Source organism: Medicago truncatula, chromosome 2 (assembly GCF_003473485.1).
Source record: "Medicago truncatula cultivar Jemalong A17 chromosome 2, MtrunA17r5.0-ANR, whole genome shotgun sequence".
Taxonomy (NCBI): domain Eukaryota; kingdom Viridiplantae; phylum Streptophyta; class Magnoliopsida; order Fabales; family Fabaceae; genus Medicago; species Medicago truncatula.
In genome coordinates this window covers 38,718,544-38,734,290 of record NC_053043.1, presented here as the reverse complement: position 1 = coordinate 38,734,290, position 15,747 = coordinate 38,718,544, and the positions used below count along the sequence as shown (strand labels likewise).

Genomic DNA, 15,747 nt, shown 5'->3' with positions numbered 1-15,747 from the left:
TTATATTGCTTTGATTTCTATACCAAAATCTACATTTTTGTATAGATACAAGTCTTTAGAGACGATACAAATCTCTTCTAACTTAAACAAGATCCTGAATTCGAATCCAGCCTTGACATGCAACAACGTCAAAACATTTAGGGAGAGTTTGCTGTTCATTTGAATCCCACAAGACTCGAGAGATTAGTCTCTGTAAGTTGCACGCGGAGGATACCCGATTTACACCACATTCATTAATCATCTTCTAAATATAATTAATCATATATTTAAACTGTGTTAGCCATTTAAAATGTTATCAACTTTTAATAATTTTACGCATGATAAAACTTAGAAGACTTAACATTCTTGTGGATTATAGACTTGACCTTGAAGTTTTATGCCAAAATATCATTTATCTCCATTCCTTGACAAAGTTGGGGATGAATGCTTATTTATATATATGATGTATAATACAATAATATTACAATGAGATGAGATAATGGATGCCAAATGAAGAGGTCACATCTGCACGTGGTTGCCGATTCCTCTAGTTATTAAACTACACTGCCATTTTCCCACTAAAACCGTTGAGTCTTTCACCACCTAGCTGTTGCTAGCTGTCTCTAATATCCCTCCCCATGTGACCCTTCTTTCCACTCTCTCTCCAAAACCTTAGGACCTTATTAGAAAATCAATAACATATTACATTACACTTACACACATATACCATAATCTAAGAAAAAAATATAGAGGGTAAAGAAAAACATATCATCATCATAATTGTGTATTGTACATGACACAATATGGTGCAGGTGTTATTGCCTCTCATCATATCTCTCTAATATACTTCTCTCTCTCTTGTCTCCCACTACTTTTAGAAGCCCGAGAACAAGATTTTGAAGTAAAGATTTGCGGTTGTTTGTGTGTTGGTTAGGTTGTTGAGATTTCTCTCTCTCTTTTCTTTACCTATTTTTTCTCAAAAACACAAACACTTATAAGATACATAACACAACACAATACCAAAAATTTCGGTTAAACTTCCTCTATATTTGGGGTCACACATACTCATTGGGATTAATGGCACAGTTACCTCCTAAAATACCAAGTACCATACCCCAAAATTGGCCATATTTTCCTCACCAAAGGGTATCATCATCATCCACAATGTCAAACATCACCTCCACCACCACGACCACGGCCACGACCCAGAATAATACTTCTGACCATCAACAATCACCACCATCACAACAATTACCATCATGGATAGACGAATTCCTCGATTTTTCCTCGGTAAGGCGAGGGGCTCACAGGCGGTCTGCTAGCGACTCTATTGCCTTCCTCGAGACATCATTTCTCGAGGAAGACTGCAGGAGTGGTGGTGGCGGTGGTGGAGGATTTGATAGACTGGATGATGACCAATTAATTTCCATGTTCTCTGACAATGTTGCCGGCGTATCTTTCCCGCCTTTGCCGTTGTCATCAACATCCAACCCATCGTCACCATCCTCCGACCAAAATAGCAATAACAATGAAGAGAAACCAATGGCAATGGTGTTGGATGAACAACCTCAAGAGCATTATCTTCATCATGAGGTGAAGCCTAAGGATGAAGCCGTTGATGACGACGGTTCATGTAAAAATGAGGCGGCGGCGGCGCCATCTTCCTCCGGAAACATCACCTGCACTGAAACCGTTGTGGATCCCAAGAGGGTCAAAAGGTAATCTTAATTATAATCTTAACAAATATTATTTTTATCTATGATATGATATAGTAAATGGTTTCACCAATCACCACCACCCATGCACGTTCTATTTATGATATTTCATATAATAAAATAAGGTCGTTCATAGAATTTAGTTGCCACAAAATTCTTGCATGGATGGCCCAGTCTTACACGTTAAATTTTAAATTAAGAAAATGTCCATTGTTTTTTCTTGAAGAAGAAAAATATCCCTGTTAATTGATGGTTCGTGGCTTGCTGTATGTTACATTTTTCAATACTGAGAAATTCAAGGGTAGAATAAATTGAAAGTTTTTGCTGGATATAAAATTGTAGTATAGATATGCATGGTATACTAAGCAATTTATACACTAAATTGTTATAGTAAAAAAAAAAATTATCATAAAACTGTTTTTACAATTATTTAATTTATGAAATTGATTTGATCAAACCCATGGATATTAATTTGTTTAAGATTCATCAAATGTATATAATTTTAACATTAGCGATGCTTATTTTTGAAAACTTAAACAATTGAATAAATAATTTTTAGTACGTATTAAGTTTTCTCAACAAGATTTGAGTAAATAATTTTAAATATTAAGTTTTCTCAACAAGATTTGAATGTAACTATAAAGAGTTTTTACACTTGTCAATCAATCACAGCTATAATATCATAGTAAATATTTGACTTTTATGGTAAACACATTTAAAGTTACAGGGGGTACACACATGATTGTCAATTTGTCATTGAAGAAAAATTAATCTAAAATATTATACTATACTATATTATATAATATATACGTATAAAATGAAATTGTGTAGATGCCAAATCTAATTGCTTATTATCATTTGTATGTATACCAGAATTTTGGCTAATAGGCAATCAGCTCAAAGGTCAAGGGTGAGAAAACTACAATATATTTCTGAGCTTGAAAGGAGCGTAACATCTTTGCAGGTGAATAAATAGTTTGCTTAAATTTATATTTTCATGTTGTATATAAAATTGGATTTATACAAATTAGTTAGTTATGAAAAATGTGAAAAATGATTTGGATCTATGCAAATTAACTAATTATGAAAAATGTTGAAAATGAAGACGGAGGTTTCAGCACTGTCACCACGAGTTGCATTCTTGGACCATCAACGTATGATTCTTACTGTCGACAACAGTGCCATAAAGCAACGGATTGCAGCATTGGCCCAGGACAAGCTTTTCAAAGATGGTACAATAACTAATTTCTTATATATATTTCTCCATCTTTATAAGCTTGATTAATTTATAAACTAATTATCACTAATTAGAAAAATATTACTGTTAATATTAGAAAGGTAAATGTTAAAGACTAATTTGATTTTTTTAGTATAATTTTCACATGCAATTCAATTTTTTAGTGAATAATAATGAAGTCATATCCTAGAATTGTTTGTTGATCTTCATGGATAATTTTGATGTTGATAATCACTTAGATTTGGAACTTTTCATATAGAATTGTCCCTACAAAAGCACATTTTTGAAATTATGAGATTGAAATTCTTTTATTCGATCCTTTGTGAATTAGTCACTTTAGGAACTAATTCTTCAGGCTAGGTGGAGTTTTGTTTGTGTTTTCCCTAAGTATCGTTTTCTAATTGGATTGGAGTAGTACCTTTTCTTAATATATAAATATTTATATTTTGTTGTTAAAAAAAATCACTTTGGGAACTTTTTATGATCATATTGAGATAGTGGGTGTACATGTATATTTTAAAAACCGAACCAAACCAATATGTTCAATCAAACGAACCAAAACCGTTCAATTCGACATTCTCAACTGTATTGTAGTCAGATTGAATCTGGTTTAAACCAAGATTAAATTAGGTTAAACTAGTTGAACCATGATTGAATCCAAGTTGGTTTAAGCTGTTTTTATTTTTGTATTCTCTTTTAGTCTATTTAATGCTTTTATTTGTTTATTTATTAGTTCAATTATAGTTAAACCAGTTGATTCAATTAAACCATGACTCAGATGTCTTACCGGTTTGATCTCCCCTCCGATTTCTAAAATATTGATATATATTTTGAATTTCTCAGCTCATCAAGAAGCATTAAAGAAGGAAATAGAAAGGTTGAGGCAAATCTATCACCAACAAAACATACAAAAGATGGGAAATTCAGTCAATAATAACATTAACAATGGCCATTCTCTTCAATCTCCAACACCAACATCACAGCCACAACAACAATCTTTCCATCAGCACAAGGAGCAAATCCTCAGTTAAGGGAAAGAGAAAAAGAAAAGAAAAAAAAAATATAGAAAAAAGTGGATTATGTATTATGTTCCTTGGTCCTAACATGTGATGTGTTCCTTATCAAAGTTGATGTGGGGCCCATGAGAAACAGTTATGAGTAATTGGAGGGTAGGAAGTTGACATGTGGATTGGTTTAATTTAGATTGATGATTTCTTTTTTTTCTTTCTTTCAATTTTCCTTTTTAAGGTGATTATTTGGGATTGGTTTGGAATTATAAGATATAATTTCTTATGATTACACTTTTTGTTTTTGTTTTTTTAACAAAATTATTCTCAATGATTTTCTTTTTTGGGGGTGGAATAAGGGGGGACAAAATATAGTGGGTTTGTATTGGGATATATATGTATGGAAATGGAAACTATTAGAGATTTATTTTCTCCTATTTTTTGTGGAGGAAGGTGGTGTTTGATTGATGTAATTTTCTTGTATTTTTTCTTCACTTGGGACTAATTGTCTATGTTCATTTCAATATTGGAAAAATTGTACAAAATAATAAGTGCACTCTAACATAATTATGTCTTTTACATATGAAACTTGATGTTACATGTACAAGATTTTTTTTTTTTTAAAGGAATGTACAAGATTTTATGTCATCAAATTTTTGAATCTCAATAATCATGTGCTGCTTTTTATAAGCAAACAAAATTAACAGCAGTCAACTTTTCTAGTCAAATACAATTTCTTTCAAGTTTTGATGATTATGAATTTTATTTGATTATGACATGAAGCTGTCACATTACAAAGTGGTGGTTAAAGAAGAAAAGCATATAACTTTTTTCATGTATTTGGATAATTCCAAGTGAATAGATAGAATAGTTGTAATCCTTTTATGTAAATTTTAACTTTAATGACAGAAGTTAAAGTAGTAGTTGTGTTAGAGCTTTTGCATCCCCCATAATTCATTCACCAAAGGTAATGAATGATATTGGGACCTATGAATATTTGTAAAACATAAAAATCATCATGACCACTATTAATCCACATGATATTTGTAAAAGGCCTCGTGAATATGCTTTTAATTTAAGTTGAAACAAGTGTTATTAGATAGCATTAATATGAAATTCAAACAATTTGGTTGAGAAGTATATATACAATTTGATTGAGGTGTATGCTGCTGATACATAGGTGATGATTGTGAGACTTATATAGCCTGAGGGCAGTGCGGTATTGGACTCGAGTCAGACCAAAAGTCCACTCTAGAACACTAAATATTAATAATTCTTACCTTTAAAAGAACTTGCTTCACCAATTATATGTGCCATTGGCAACTTGAAAAGTGTGTAAAATCATTAATCACAATCTTATCTAACAAAACTTGACCTCATTGTCTGTTGATTTTGCTGCTCTTGGATAGAGTCAGACCATGCAACATCATAGGCATAGGCTGGAAATTCCCCAGGCTCATTGTTAAATTCAAAAGGGTACTCTAAGCTAACTTTTTGGCAAAACCTAAGGTAAAAATCATCATATTGGCGTCCCTTTCTTGACTCCAATGATCCGTCCGTTGCATCGGGGATTAATATTTATCTGCACATAACCAATCTCCATCATATCCATACGACGCCAAAAATTTGTTGCGCAAAACTCACAACTCACAAGGCTTGCAATAGAATGCGCGGAGATGACTATATTTATAGGGAAAACATAAACCCGCGGCGTGAGTGTGGACTATGCACAGTCGTGCTTTGCACAAAAATCGTTAGAAAATTTTCTTTTCCTCCAATCTACATAAAATACAACAATATCATAATATGTCATAATGTCACTACTTCAAATTATAACTCAGTTACTCTAAACATAGGTCCAAAATATTCTTGAAAAGTGCGTTAGATTGGAATTTATTTACCAAGCTTTGTTTATCAACCTTCATTAGTGTTTCGCTTGTTTTTCAAAATACTAAATCACATGAGTGTCACACCTTGTTAGTGGTAGACATTCCCATTTTTGGGACCATGAATTTCATAAAGGTTATGAAGATATGAATTCAGTATTTCGATCAACCTATAGTATAAGTATGGACTACAAAACTAAGGGGTCTAATGTCTATTTCTATTATTGTTAGATTTTTCATTCGCTTTGTTATATTTTTCTTATATGAAAAATTTAGGTGAAATGGATCCAAAGCTCATCAAGGTCAGAGAAGTCTCAACGCTTAGAAATCAACCTTGATTAGAGGTACTTATATATTACTCATTAATACTTACAATCGGGCACAAATTCTTTGCAATTTGAGCTGAATTCTTACAAATTTAACTAACTTACATTGTCTCGGTCTCAAATTTTTTTATCTCAATTTAATTTCAATAAAGGAATCAACAACAAGGTTAGAATTCATAGAAGTATTCTGACTATGAAGGATCACACAATATTATCCAATAAACCACATCTAGGGTTTTTTTATTCCATTTTGTCTTGAAATCAAAATTAAGGACACTACACATAATTGAGAACAAAATCATGATTTCACCTTGTCTTGATATCGAAATTAAGAACATTACATATAATTGAGAACATCTTTAAGAACAAAAACCATAACCAATGATATCAGATACAAGAGGTATGTTGGGAAGGATGTCCACAGAGGAAAAGTGGAACGAAAACTAGTAGTGAGACCCATCACAATACAAACAATTGCCACCACCAATACATCAGCTGAAAATTCCCAAGTGATATCTCTCATATATATAAGGATAGATATCACTACAAAACCAAGAATGTTGTTCATAAACACTGCTCCATAGATCTGCATTGACCCAAATCTTTACATAAGTATTTATTCATAGACTAAATGTTTAATAACTATAGAAACCTTCAAATTATTTGAGGATTTATAAATAAGTCTCTAAACTAAAAAATCGTAATTAGGTCATGAACTATTTTTTTTCATTGGGTCATCAGCTTTCAAATGATTTGTAATTAGATTAAAGTTTAAGGATCCAAATATAAACTACTTAAAAGTTTAGAGACTAAAATTATAAACAATCAAGGATCCAATTAAAAACATTTTTAGTTATTTCCACTGATAAACAATGTATTTGTTATTTTCATCATCAGTAAATTTTAGCTGATTTGCAATCTTTGAAGTCACATGTCTTAATGTTTTAGTGATTGATCTACACTTTTTATTCACTATTTAGAAATATTTATGCAAGCAGAATTAGCTACAAATTAGCTACTAAACATATATCATTTTTTAAATGTTATTAGAAATACTCTCAACTAAAACCATTTAGCAACATAGGTTTTACCTAACACTTATCAAATATTACTAAATTTAAATAGTAACATTGTTTTTATACTTAGTAACATTTTTCAAATATTATTAAATGTCATATATGTTGCAGTTGACTGAGAGAGGAACACGACTAACCTCATACATCGTGTGAGAAGTGTTACTACTTTTTTTGTGGCTAGCTTCTTTGATAGCTGAGGTTGCTTCTCTAAAATTTGTAGCCAAAGGGACTAAAATGAAAGAGATGAAAAATGATGAAATTCCTGCAGCTTCGGAGAATTTTTGAACACTTGCTATTAGAGGCTCCGCAAGAATTGACAACATAGTAATTCCCAACACCACATATGCTATAGCTTCTAACCATGCAGTCACCCCTTTGGTTTGATTCTCTTCCATTACCTTCTCAACATCTTCCCATGTCTAACACACAATCATTTCATTAATCTTTTGTAAAAATAGTAGAAAAATTGAAGAGTTGTGTTATTTTTACAACAATTTGCATGGTTAATGCATTTCAAATGCATGGTTAATTGCTCTTTCAAAATGGAAGGATAATTGATATAACAAAATTTCGTTACTCATTAACCATCAACTGAGCATAATTAGCCATGATTTTGAACGTCGTCAACCATGATTTTTAGGTGTATAACACAAATCGTGACTAATGAATGTTGTTTATATTTGAGCACCTAAAAATCATGTATATTGAAACAAATTTGAATAGTTAGTGGATATCACGTGTATCTAAACACTAGAAAATCGTGGTTAATGATGTACAATATCGTAATTAATGGTGTTTAGTCGATGATCAATAATTTTTGGTACCTTTTATATTGATTAACCATTAACTCAACATAATTAACTACGTATGTAATCCGCGTTAACTATCCAGTTTGTTCTCCAATTGATGTGTCAAAACTCCGTTTGTGAAAATTGAATATGACAAGATATTTGAGTAAAGGAATAAGGGAAATACTTGATGAGTTTCATGATGAGAAGGAGATTTTGAGCTAGCATCTTGTCCAAAATATGAGTTTATCAATTCGGTTATACCATCAACAAATTCAGTCTCACTAATTTCATTGTCTCCGTTGACATCAAGAACTTGAAGGAATTTTGTGACTGCTTCCTCTGCAGTCTTACCAAACTTAATCTTCTTCACTGCATTTTCTAACTCAGATCTCGAAACACTTTTATCGTCATTGCTATCAATTTCCTCAAAGAACCTATTGCATCATTAGTGCCAAGAGAACATGCATAAAAAATGTTTAATTTTTTTTGTTTTGTCATTACTAGATCATTAAATATTTGATTTAATTCATATATATTGTTAGTGTAAAAATATAAACATGTAGACCTTTTGATAGCATCTTTATCAGGTGTACCGTCATCTTTGAGCAGCCTACCAACCCTATCACTCTGAGCATGACTTAAGACTCCAGAAATAAGATGTTCTTTCAATTCACGCTCTTTTCTCGTGTGCTCAATCCATGGTTTGATAAAACTCTGTTCATAAAACAATAAGTTTAGATTGGGTTATTTTATCTATTGGCATCATAACCACTTGTGAGACTTTCAGCTTATTTTCATAAGCTTTCTGATATAGCTTATGAAAACAACTTATATAAAAAAATTGATTTTATTTTATCTTTTCTTGTAGAAATATCTTATACATAGACACTTATGTGATAAACCCTTATGGTATAAGCGTTAAATTAAGTTGTTTATCCAAACAAGGTATAAGTATCCGCTTACTTAGCAAAGGATTAAAATCCTGTGTTATTTCAAATAGTAGTAGATTGTTCAAGGAAAATATAATTCACATAATGTATAACAATCATGTCACATTGTGAGTTACAATAAATACCTGATACATTCTGCTCATATTTTCTTTGGGAATGTACTGTTTATGCAAAGCATGCTTTGTTTGGTTAAAGTATTCTGTTACGCCATTAACAAATTCTTCCTTGGTTATAATTTGGTCACCATCTTTGTCAAAAACTTTTAACATGTCTGTTATTTGTTCATCTCTAATTTCTGTGCTGGTTAAATTGTTCCCAAACAACAACTCTCTTACATCAGAAGGTGATAAGTGTTCTCTCCCATGTTGATTGAATTCATGGTATAACCTGCATGACGAAGTACACTATTTTGGTTATGTATATAAAAACTAAGGGAAATTATTTTCCAATAGTGTTTATCATATAATTGGTTACATATGAGTTATTTCTATAGAAAAGATAAACTAAAATCAAATTGTTTTCATATAAAATAAAATAAAATCAATTTTTCCATGAGATGTTAGCTCATACGTTAAAGTATGAGCTTATAACCTCAAGAGAATGAGTTTATGGAAATAGTTTGAAAACAACATATGAACATGTCATAAGTAGTTTTCTTAAGTTATCTCAAACTATATCACAAGTGCTTATGCTAGAAGATAAATCAAAGAAACTAATCTGAGCAGCCTGTAATCTATTGAGAAATGTTCCATGAAATATGACTCACCGATTTATGGCATCTACATCAGGAGTTCCATCCTCAGTTAGGATCGTTTGTAGAGTTTGCTTTTCAACACGTTCAAAGATTCTTAAAATCAATTCATCATGTTTTATGTATTCTAATCTTGTTTTCTCTATCTGAGGTTTAAAGATCTGCACATTTAATTCGATTAAAATAAGAAGACAATTTGACATTGAAAAATATCAATAAAAGAATCAAGCTAGTCTATTCTAAATTGGATAATTAAATGAGGGATACGCTTCATCTCCAATTCCAAATTATTGCATTGTATAGTTGGATTTTAGTTTTTATAAAATAGTATACATCTGCAATTTGCTATGACATCAAGATTGATATCATATAATATTTCTAACACTGTGATAGAGATTGTATCAATTGCATTTAAATGTGATTCCTTACAATATTAAGGTTTACAACAAAACTGCGATTATAACCTTATACATATATGTGTGTGTGTGCGTGTGTATGGTAGATAGACAAAATAGCAATAATCATTGGAAACTCATACAAGTAGTTGTAGTTCAAACCTCAGTCACAGTGTGCGACCTAGCTATTTCCCCATTTTTTACCAATTGGGCAAACACTTGTGGACTCTTTTAATGGTATTTAACAACTAGACAAAGTCAATTTAAGGATTAACTTATATGCTAATAGGCGTAAGTGGATGAAGAACCTGATAAATAAAGTATGAGACGAGAAAAGTGACAGCAATGATGAGAGAAATCATCAAGGTCACATTGTGTAATGTTGTAGAGAATTGGAACAATGTAGGAATCTGCATTATGAGGAGTGGTATAACAGAGAAAAGCATAATTCTTGCCATCTTTCTAGTGTCTACATCCATAGTAATACCATAACCTATGATAAATTCAATAAAAAAGTACACATTAATGATTCACATCAAACAACTTAAAAGGAGTCTAGGTGTTCCTAATTGAAGAATTTGAAACTTCAAGTATGAAATGCATATGTTTGTTTCGAGAATGCATGTAATATTGTTTTACACATACGTCGTGTTCGAAATATGATTTAGTTCATATACATCATCAACAAGATAAAGATTTTTCACACTTTCAATAAATCATAGTTGTCATATATTAAAACGTTTGATTTTAATCGTAACAACTTCTAAAGTCAAATATGTGATTTGTTGATAGTGTAAAATTTTATGTTTGAGTATATAAAAGTTAAACTCTAGAAAATAATATTATGACATATTTACATAGTAAGATATGATTAGTGCATAAATATAAACATGTGATTTTTTTAACTATTAAGGGATTTAAACAAAGAGATAGAATCAAAAGCAAACCAGTCAAAGCTTGTTTTATTCTTCCTGTTGATGAATTTGAGGTATCAGAAGAATGAGAGTCATTTCGTAAGCTTTGCTTGCCAACAATAACACAGGTCCCCCACACAACTGTGAGAAGCAAGATGGATGATCCAGCTAACAATCCAACTCCAGTGGAAGCATACTCTTGTGCACTCTCCTTATCACTTGAAAGTCCAGTAACTAGCATATAACAAGTATACACATAATTAAGATAATTAAGTAAGTGTGAGTGTATGTCTATATATAGTAAAGTTTACTAATATAATTGAATATAAATAAGTTGTGTGCATGTGTAAGATATATTTAGAGGGGATGTGTAGCTCATTTGGTTGAGCTAAGAGATTAAAAGTGTTAAAGGTTCATGGTTCAAATCCTTATAATTGATAAAATATGAACCTAACAATTGACATATTAACATTTGTCATTAAAAAAAACTTTTGATACAATCTAATTTTATGCGGTTTAATTTGGATATGTTTTTGGACATCCAAATTACAATTTTGTGGAAAAATCTATTAAAATTAATATTATAAGACACGATAAAATCATACGTTTGAAGCAAAATATAACATATGTTCTAAGCAGTTCGGGTTGGTTTGATTCTGATTTAAAAAATGAATAAAAAATATGATCTGGTTTAAGCAGTTGTTGATACTAAAGCACATCTAATAAATTTTAGTTTTGTACTTTTTTTTTGTTTAGTTTGCGGTTTTATTTTTAATTGATTTAGTTGTGATCACCTCTACGAACTACATAGGAGATGGAATAAGCACAGGGCCATGTCATGGCTCTCTCCAATTCGGTACTCGTGTAATTTTCTTTTGTATACATTTATTTTTATTTTTTTTGGATACATATGAGGTATTCTTTGATTATGAGAGAATTTCAATTTTGGATGGTGGAAAGTGATTCTTGAGATTGTAGAATTGATTTTACCATGTTTAGATGATTTAAAGAATAATTATTTTGTTTGTACATTTGATTTTAGTTAAAGTTAAAATTTATGATTTTCTGACTTCTACAATTGATTTTAGCCTTGAATTAAATTTAATGTTTAATCCATATTTCATAAATACATCTAAACATTTTTATTTAGATAGTAATGCATTTAACATGTAAAATATGACACCAAATTTATTTTTAGTACGAATAGGAACAATATAATGAGGAAATGTCTTTAGCATGTAAAATATATCATACAAACTAAAATACATCTAGATCTTATTATAATACTCCACTACAATATGAACAATATTACTATAAAAATATCTAAAGGAAATACTAGATTTTGGGTTGAATTTTTCATTATTCATATTATACTCTAAAACAAATTTTTCCTATAATAATGTTATATTTTTGGTGTCATTGAAAAGATTAAGAGTATATATTATATTTGCAATATTGTAGTGTAACTAAAAAAGATAAACATGATTTGTTATAATAAGTCACAAACATCTATACATATAATTTTAATCAAAATCTAAATTTCATAATAAAATTATTTATAATAAAAAAGATAGAAGGGCACACAATGCCTCTCAACCTCTAGTATGTAGATCCTTGGTCACTATTATAAATAAAAATCAACATTTTAGATTTATTCATTAAATGATGTATGTAGTCTATAATAAAGACCATATACATCATTAATTGAATGAATCCAAAATGTAGATTTTTGTTTATAATAATGACTGAAAGTTGTGGATATATAATGCATACATATATTATATATTAAACCAAACCATATGTAATGAATTCCCACCCACCCACCATGTAATAAAAAAATGCTTTGAAAGTAGGAAGCAACTAAAGAGATTTAATTTAAACGAAAATAAAAAAGTATAGCACTGCTAGCATACCAAGAAGAATTAAGGACTCTGGAAGGGCACCAAGAATATCAAAAGCACTAGCACCAAAAACACCTGGACCAAGAATCTTGAATATTTGTTCACCTCCAGCAGCCAAATATGATTCTCCATGGAACAATAAGTACTCATAAACCAATATCAGAAATAAATGACCAAGAATGTTATTAGAACATGGCAAAAACCCATACATTTGTTTACAATACTCCTCTGAATTAGAAGAAGATTCAGTAATAACTCCTTTGTCATTATCATTGTTAAGAAGTAGATATGAATCTTCTTCTGCTTGAACATCATCAACTCCATTGGAAATCAATTTATTGGGAAGAAAACGGCTTTGAACATGAAGTGCTATTATAGAAAGAAAGAAAATATTGAAGCATGCTATTTTTGTAATGTTTCTCATTTTGTTCTATCTATCTATGATGAACTGAGAAACGAGAAATACCGGTTGTAGAAATATATACCTCAACTCAAGCAAAACTCAAGAAACTTCATTAGGTCAACATTTTTTTTCATTAGGTCAACATGGCAAGATGTGAAATGAATATCTTATATTTTATGTTAAAATGATAAAATAAAAAGCACGTCGCACGATGATTTATTTAACTGATCCAATATGCACATTAGAGAAGTAATTTAGTATTGACTATTGACTTAACAGTTGGATTATGGCAGATGTCCTAAGTGTGGGGACACACGTTCAGAAAGTTTAAGCCACATTTTAGTTGTCTTTGTTCCTTTCTAGGTCTTCATAATTTCCAACACACACCCTCAATTTAAACTTTAACCTGTTGGTGACTTATATAATAGTCTCTATTTTTTTTTCTCCTTTTTGTGTGTTCGTAGAAGTAAATACCTCAATTAAAACTCAAGAGGCTTCATTAGGGCAGCATGTGCAAGGTGAGCTACGGTGCCCGACCTTGCAATCTTAGGAGCTAAAAAAAAAAAATATAGCATTCAAAAGTGTTAGGTATATATAATAAAATATAAAAAATGAATGGGCATCTTGGAATAGTTTAGTGGTTAAATAGAATGCACTTGAGTCATCGATCTTGAGGTTCAACCTCGAGCATTTGTGTGAATTTGAATTAAATATAAAAGTCTCAATTACATACACAACTACTGTACCATTACAATTTAAAATACATTTCAGAGTTATCTAAGAATGTAGAAAACTACTATATATCTTGAAATTTTTGTCATCTATTTTCATTAACAATGCAAATTAAATCCGTTAAATAATTAGTATTTTTTTCTATTGTTTTAAGTTATCATGCAAGCAAGTACTAATTTGCTACTATTTTTTTCCGATATTAGTACTAGTTTGTCACTATTTAGATAACAAAGACACTTTTTTTAAGCAACAACAACCAATATACTTAAGACCCATTTTGCACTAAACAAAGTGATGATTCTAATTTTAAGTTTTTGGTGTTTCTTTTTATTATGAAATATGAACCAAATTTTAATATTAAAACAATTAGTTGTTAGTGAAATTCAATACAAGTTAGTTAGTCCTTCCCATACAAACTTACTTTTACTTAATAACAACGAATATTTTTTATGTTATTTACAACTTAAATAGACGATTACTATTGCTTAAAAAATATTGTTTTTTCATAGGAGCCCACTTTTAATATTTGAACATGGCCTCCAATTTTACCGAAATGACTCTGATAGTATTGACTATTGACTAAACCGTTGAATTAAGGTGCATGCCCAATTAGAGTGTCACATAGTAGATTAGTTAGTGGTACGAAGGTTCATAGTTCTTGAGTTGGAACCAATATACTCATATGCTCCACCACTTATAAACACTTTAGCAATCATTGTTCCCTCCTATGCCCTTAAAAACGAAGCTTTGTTTTTAGAGTTTTGTTATTTGAACAACCATTTTAATGATAACTTTTGAGACAACTATAAATTTATAAAAAAAATGAGGCATTAATACAAAAACTAAAACAATAGTGAGAAAAAATAAATATATATAATGAGTATAAAAAAGAAAGTTGTTACAAAAATTGTCGAAAAATAGTTATAAAAATATCCTTTTTTATTTTTTTTTACCCGCGACTAGAATATAAATGAGAACATATCATCAAAGATATCCTCATCGAGGCTAGTTCATTTGACAACTTGTACACTCTAATTTTTATAGCAGTTGTAGAAATAAACATGGCTTCGTTAGGCCAACATAGATGGACGTGAAATGAACATCTAATAATATATTATATAAAATGATAAAATAAAAAGCACGTGGCTTAATAAATTATTTAAATTTACCCTAAAATTAAGGACCATACAAATCCATCAGAATATAAATACATGTTATTAAAACTGGCATAAGATTAGAGAAGTAATATAGTATTGAATATTGACTAAATTGCTGGATTATCTATGGCACGTCCAATTAGAGCGTGGCACAGTAGTTGATTAGTTAATGCTCGTGTGAAAACTCATAGTTTAAGGGTCTGTTTGGTAAGACATACGTTTGTATGACAAAAATAATCTCGTTTAGTAAATGTTATTTCATCACGAACTTATAATTTATTTCACGAGCTTATATCTTATTTTTAAGACACTATTTCAAGTAGCGTATAACTTATTACCATTTCTTTCAATTTTACCCTTTATAATATATTATAATTTATTTAAAATAAAATAAGTAAGTTTTAAATGCTGACAAATGCATAATATATGCAAGGATCGGGTTCAAATCTCGAAAAAAAAAAAATGAAATATCAACTTTTTTGGTTGAATGAAATATTTGTTTTTTTTGTTACATTTAATTCTATATT

The 15,747-nt window shown here is 30.2% G+C and overlaps 2 protein-coding genes across 2 annotated transcripts; one reads left to right on the top strand and one right to left on the bottom strand.

Annotated features, from left to right (window-relative positions):
• The first annotated feature begins 525 nt into the window (after positions 1 to 525).
• Positions 526 to 4,462, top strand: LOC25487274 (basic leucine zipper 61). The gene is made up of 4 exons (XM_013609162.3): positions 526 to 1,697; positions 2,568 to 2,658; positions 2,800 to 2,926; positions 3,775 to 4,462. The coding sequence occupies exons 1-4, from the start codon at positions 1,057 to 1,059 to the stop codon at positions 3,960 to 3,962; spliced, it is 1,047 nt and encodes a 348-aa protein (XP_013464616.2). The 5' UTR covers positions 526 to 1,056; the 3' UTR covers positions 3,963 to 4,462.
• A 1,840-nt stretch (positions 4,463 to 6,302) lies between these two features.
• On the bottom strand, positions 6,303 to 13,410 carry LOC25487273 (sodium/calcium exchanger NCL1). The gene is made up of 9 exons (XM_013609161.3): positions 12,941 to 13,410; positions 11,061 to 11,261; positions 10,422 to 10,606; positions 9,734 to 9,879; positions 9,093 to 9,354; positions 8,583 to 8,731; positions 8,202 to 8,451; positions 7,364 to 7,645; positions 6,303 to 6,736 (listed from the first exon to the last, which is right to left on the bottom strand). The coding sequence occupies exons 1-9, from the start codon at positions 13,350 to 13,352 to the stop codon at positions 6,488 to 6,490; spliced, it is 2,136 nt and encodes a 711-aa protein (XP_013464615.3). The 5' UTR covers positions 13,353 to 13,410; the 3' UTR covers positions 6,303 to 6,487.
• Positions 13,411 to 15,747: the final 2,337 nt, after the last annotated feature.

Excerpts from the sequence above, each read along its gene's own strand:
- LOC25487274 (XM_013609162.3), top strand. The coding sequence starts at position 1,057 with ATGGCACAGTTACCTCCTAAAATACCAAGTACCATACCCCAAAATTGG. Across the intron at positions 1,698-2,567 it reads GATCCCAAGAGGGTCAAAAG|AATTTTGGCTAATAGGCAAT; the intron begins GTAATCTTAATT and ends TATGTATACCAG. Across the intron at positions 2,659-2,799 it reads GGAGCGTAACATCTTTGCAG|ACGGAGGTTTCAGCACTGTC; the intron begins GTGAATAAATAG and ends TTGAAAATGAAG.
- LOC25487273 (XM_013609161.3), bottom strand. The coding sequence starts at position 13,352 with ATGAGAAACATTACAAAAATAGCATGCTTCAATATTTTCTTTCTTTCT. Across the intron at positions 10,607-11,060 it reads AATAAAACAAGCTTTGACTG|GTTATGGTATTACTATGGAT; the intron begins GTTTGCTTTTGA and ends AATTTATCATAG. Across the intron at positions 8,732-9,092 it reads ATATGAGCAGAATGTATCAG|AGTTTTATCAAACCATGGAT; the intron begins GTATTTATTGTA and ends TTTTATGAACAG.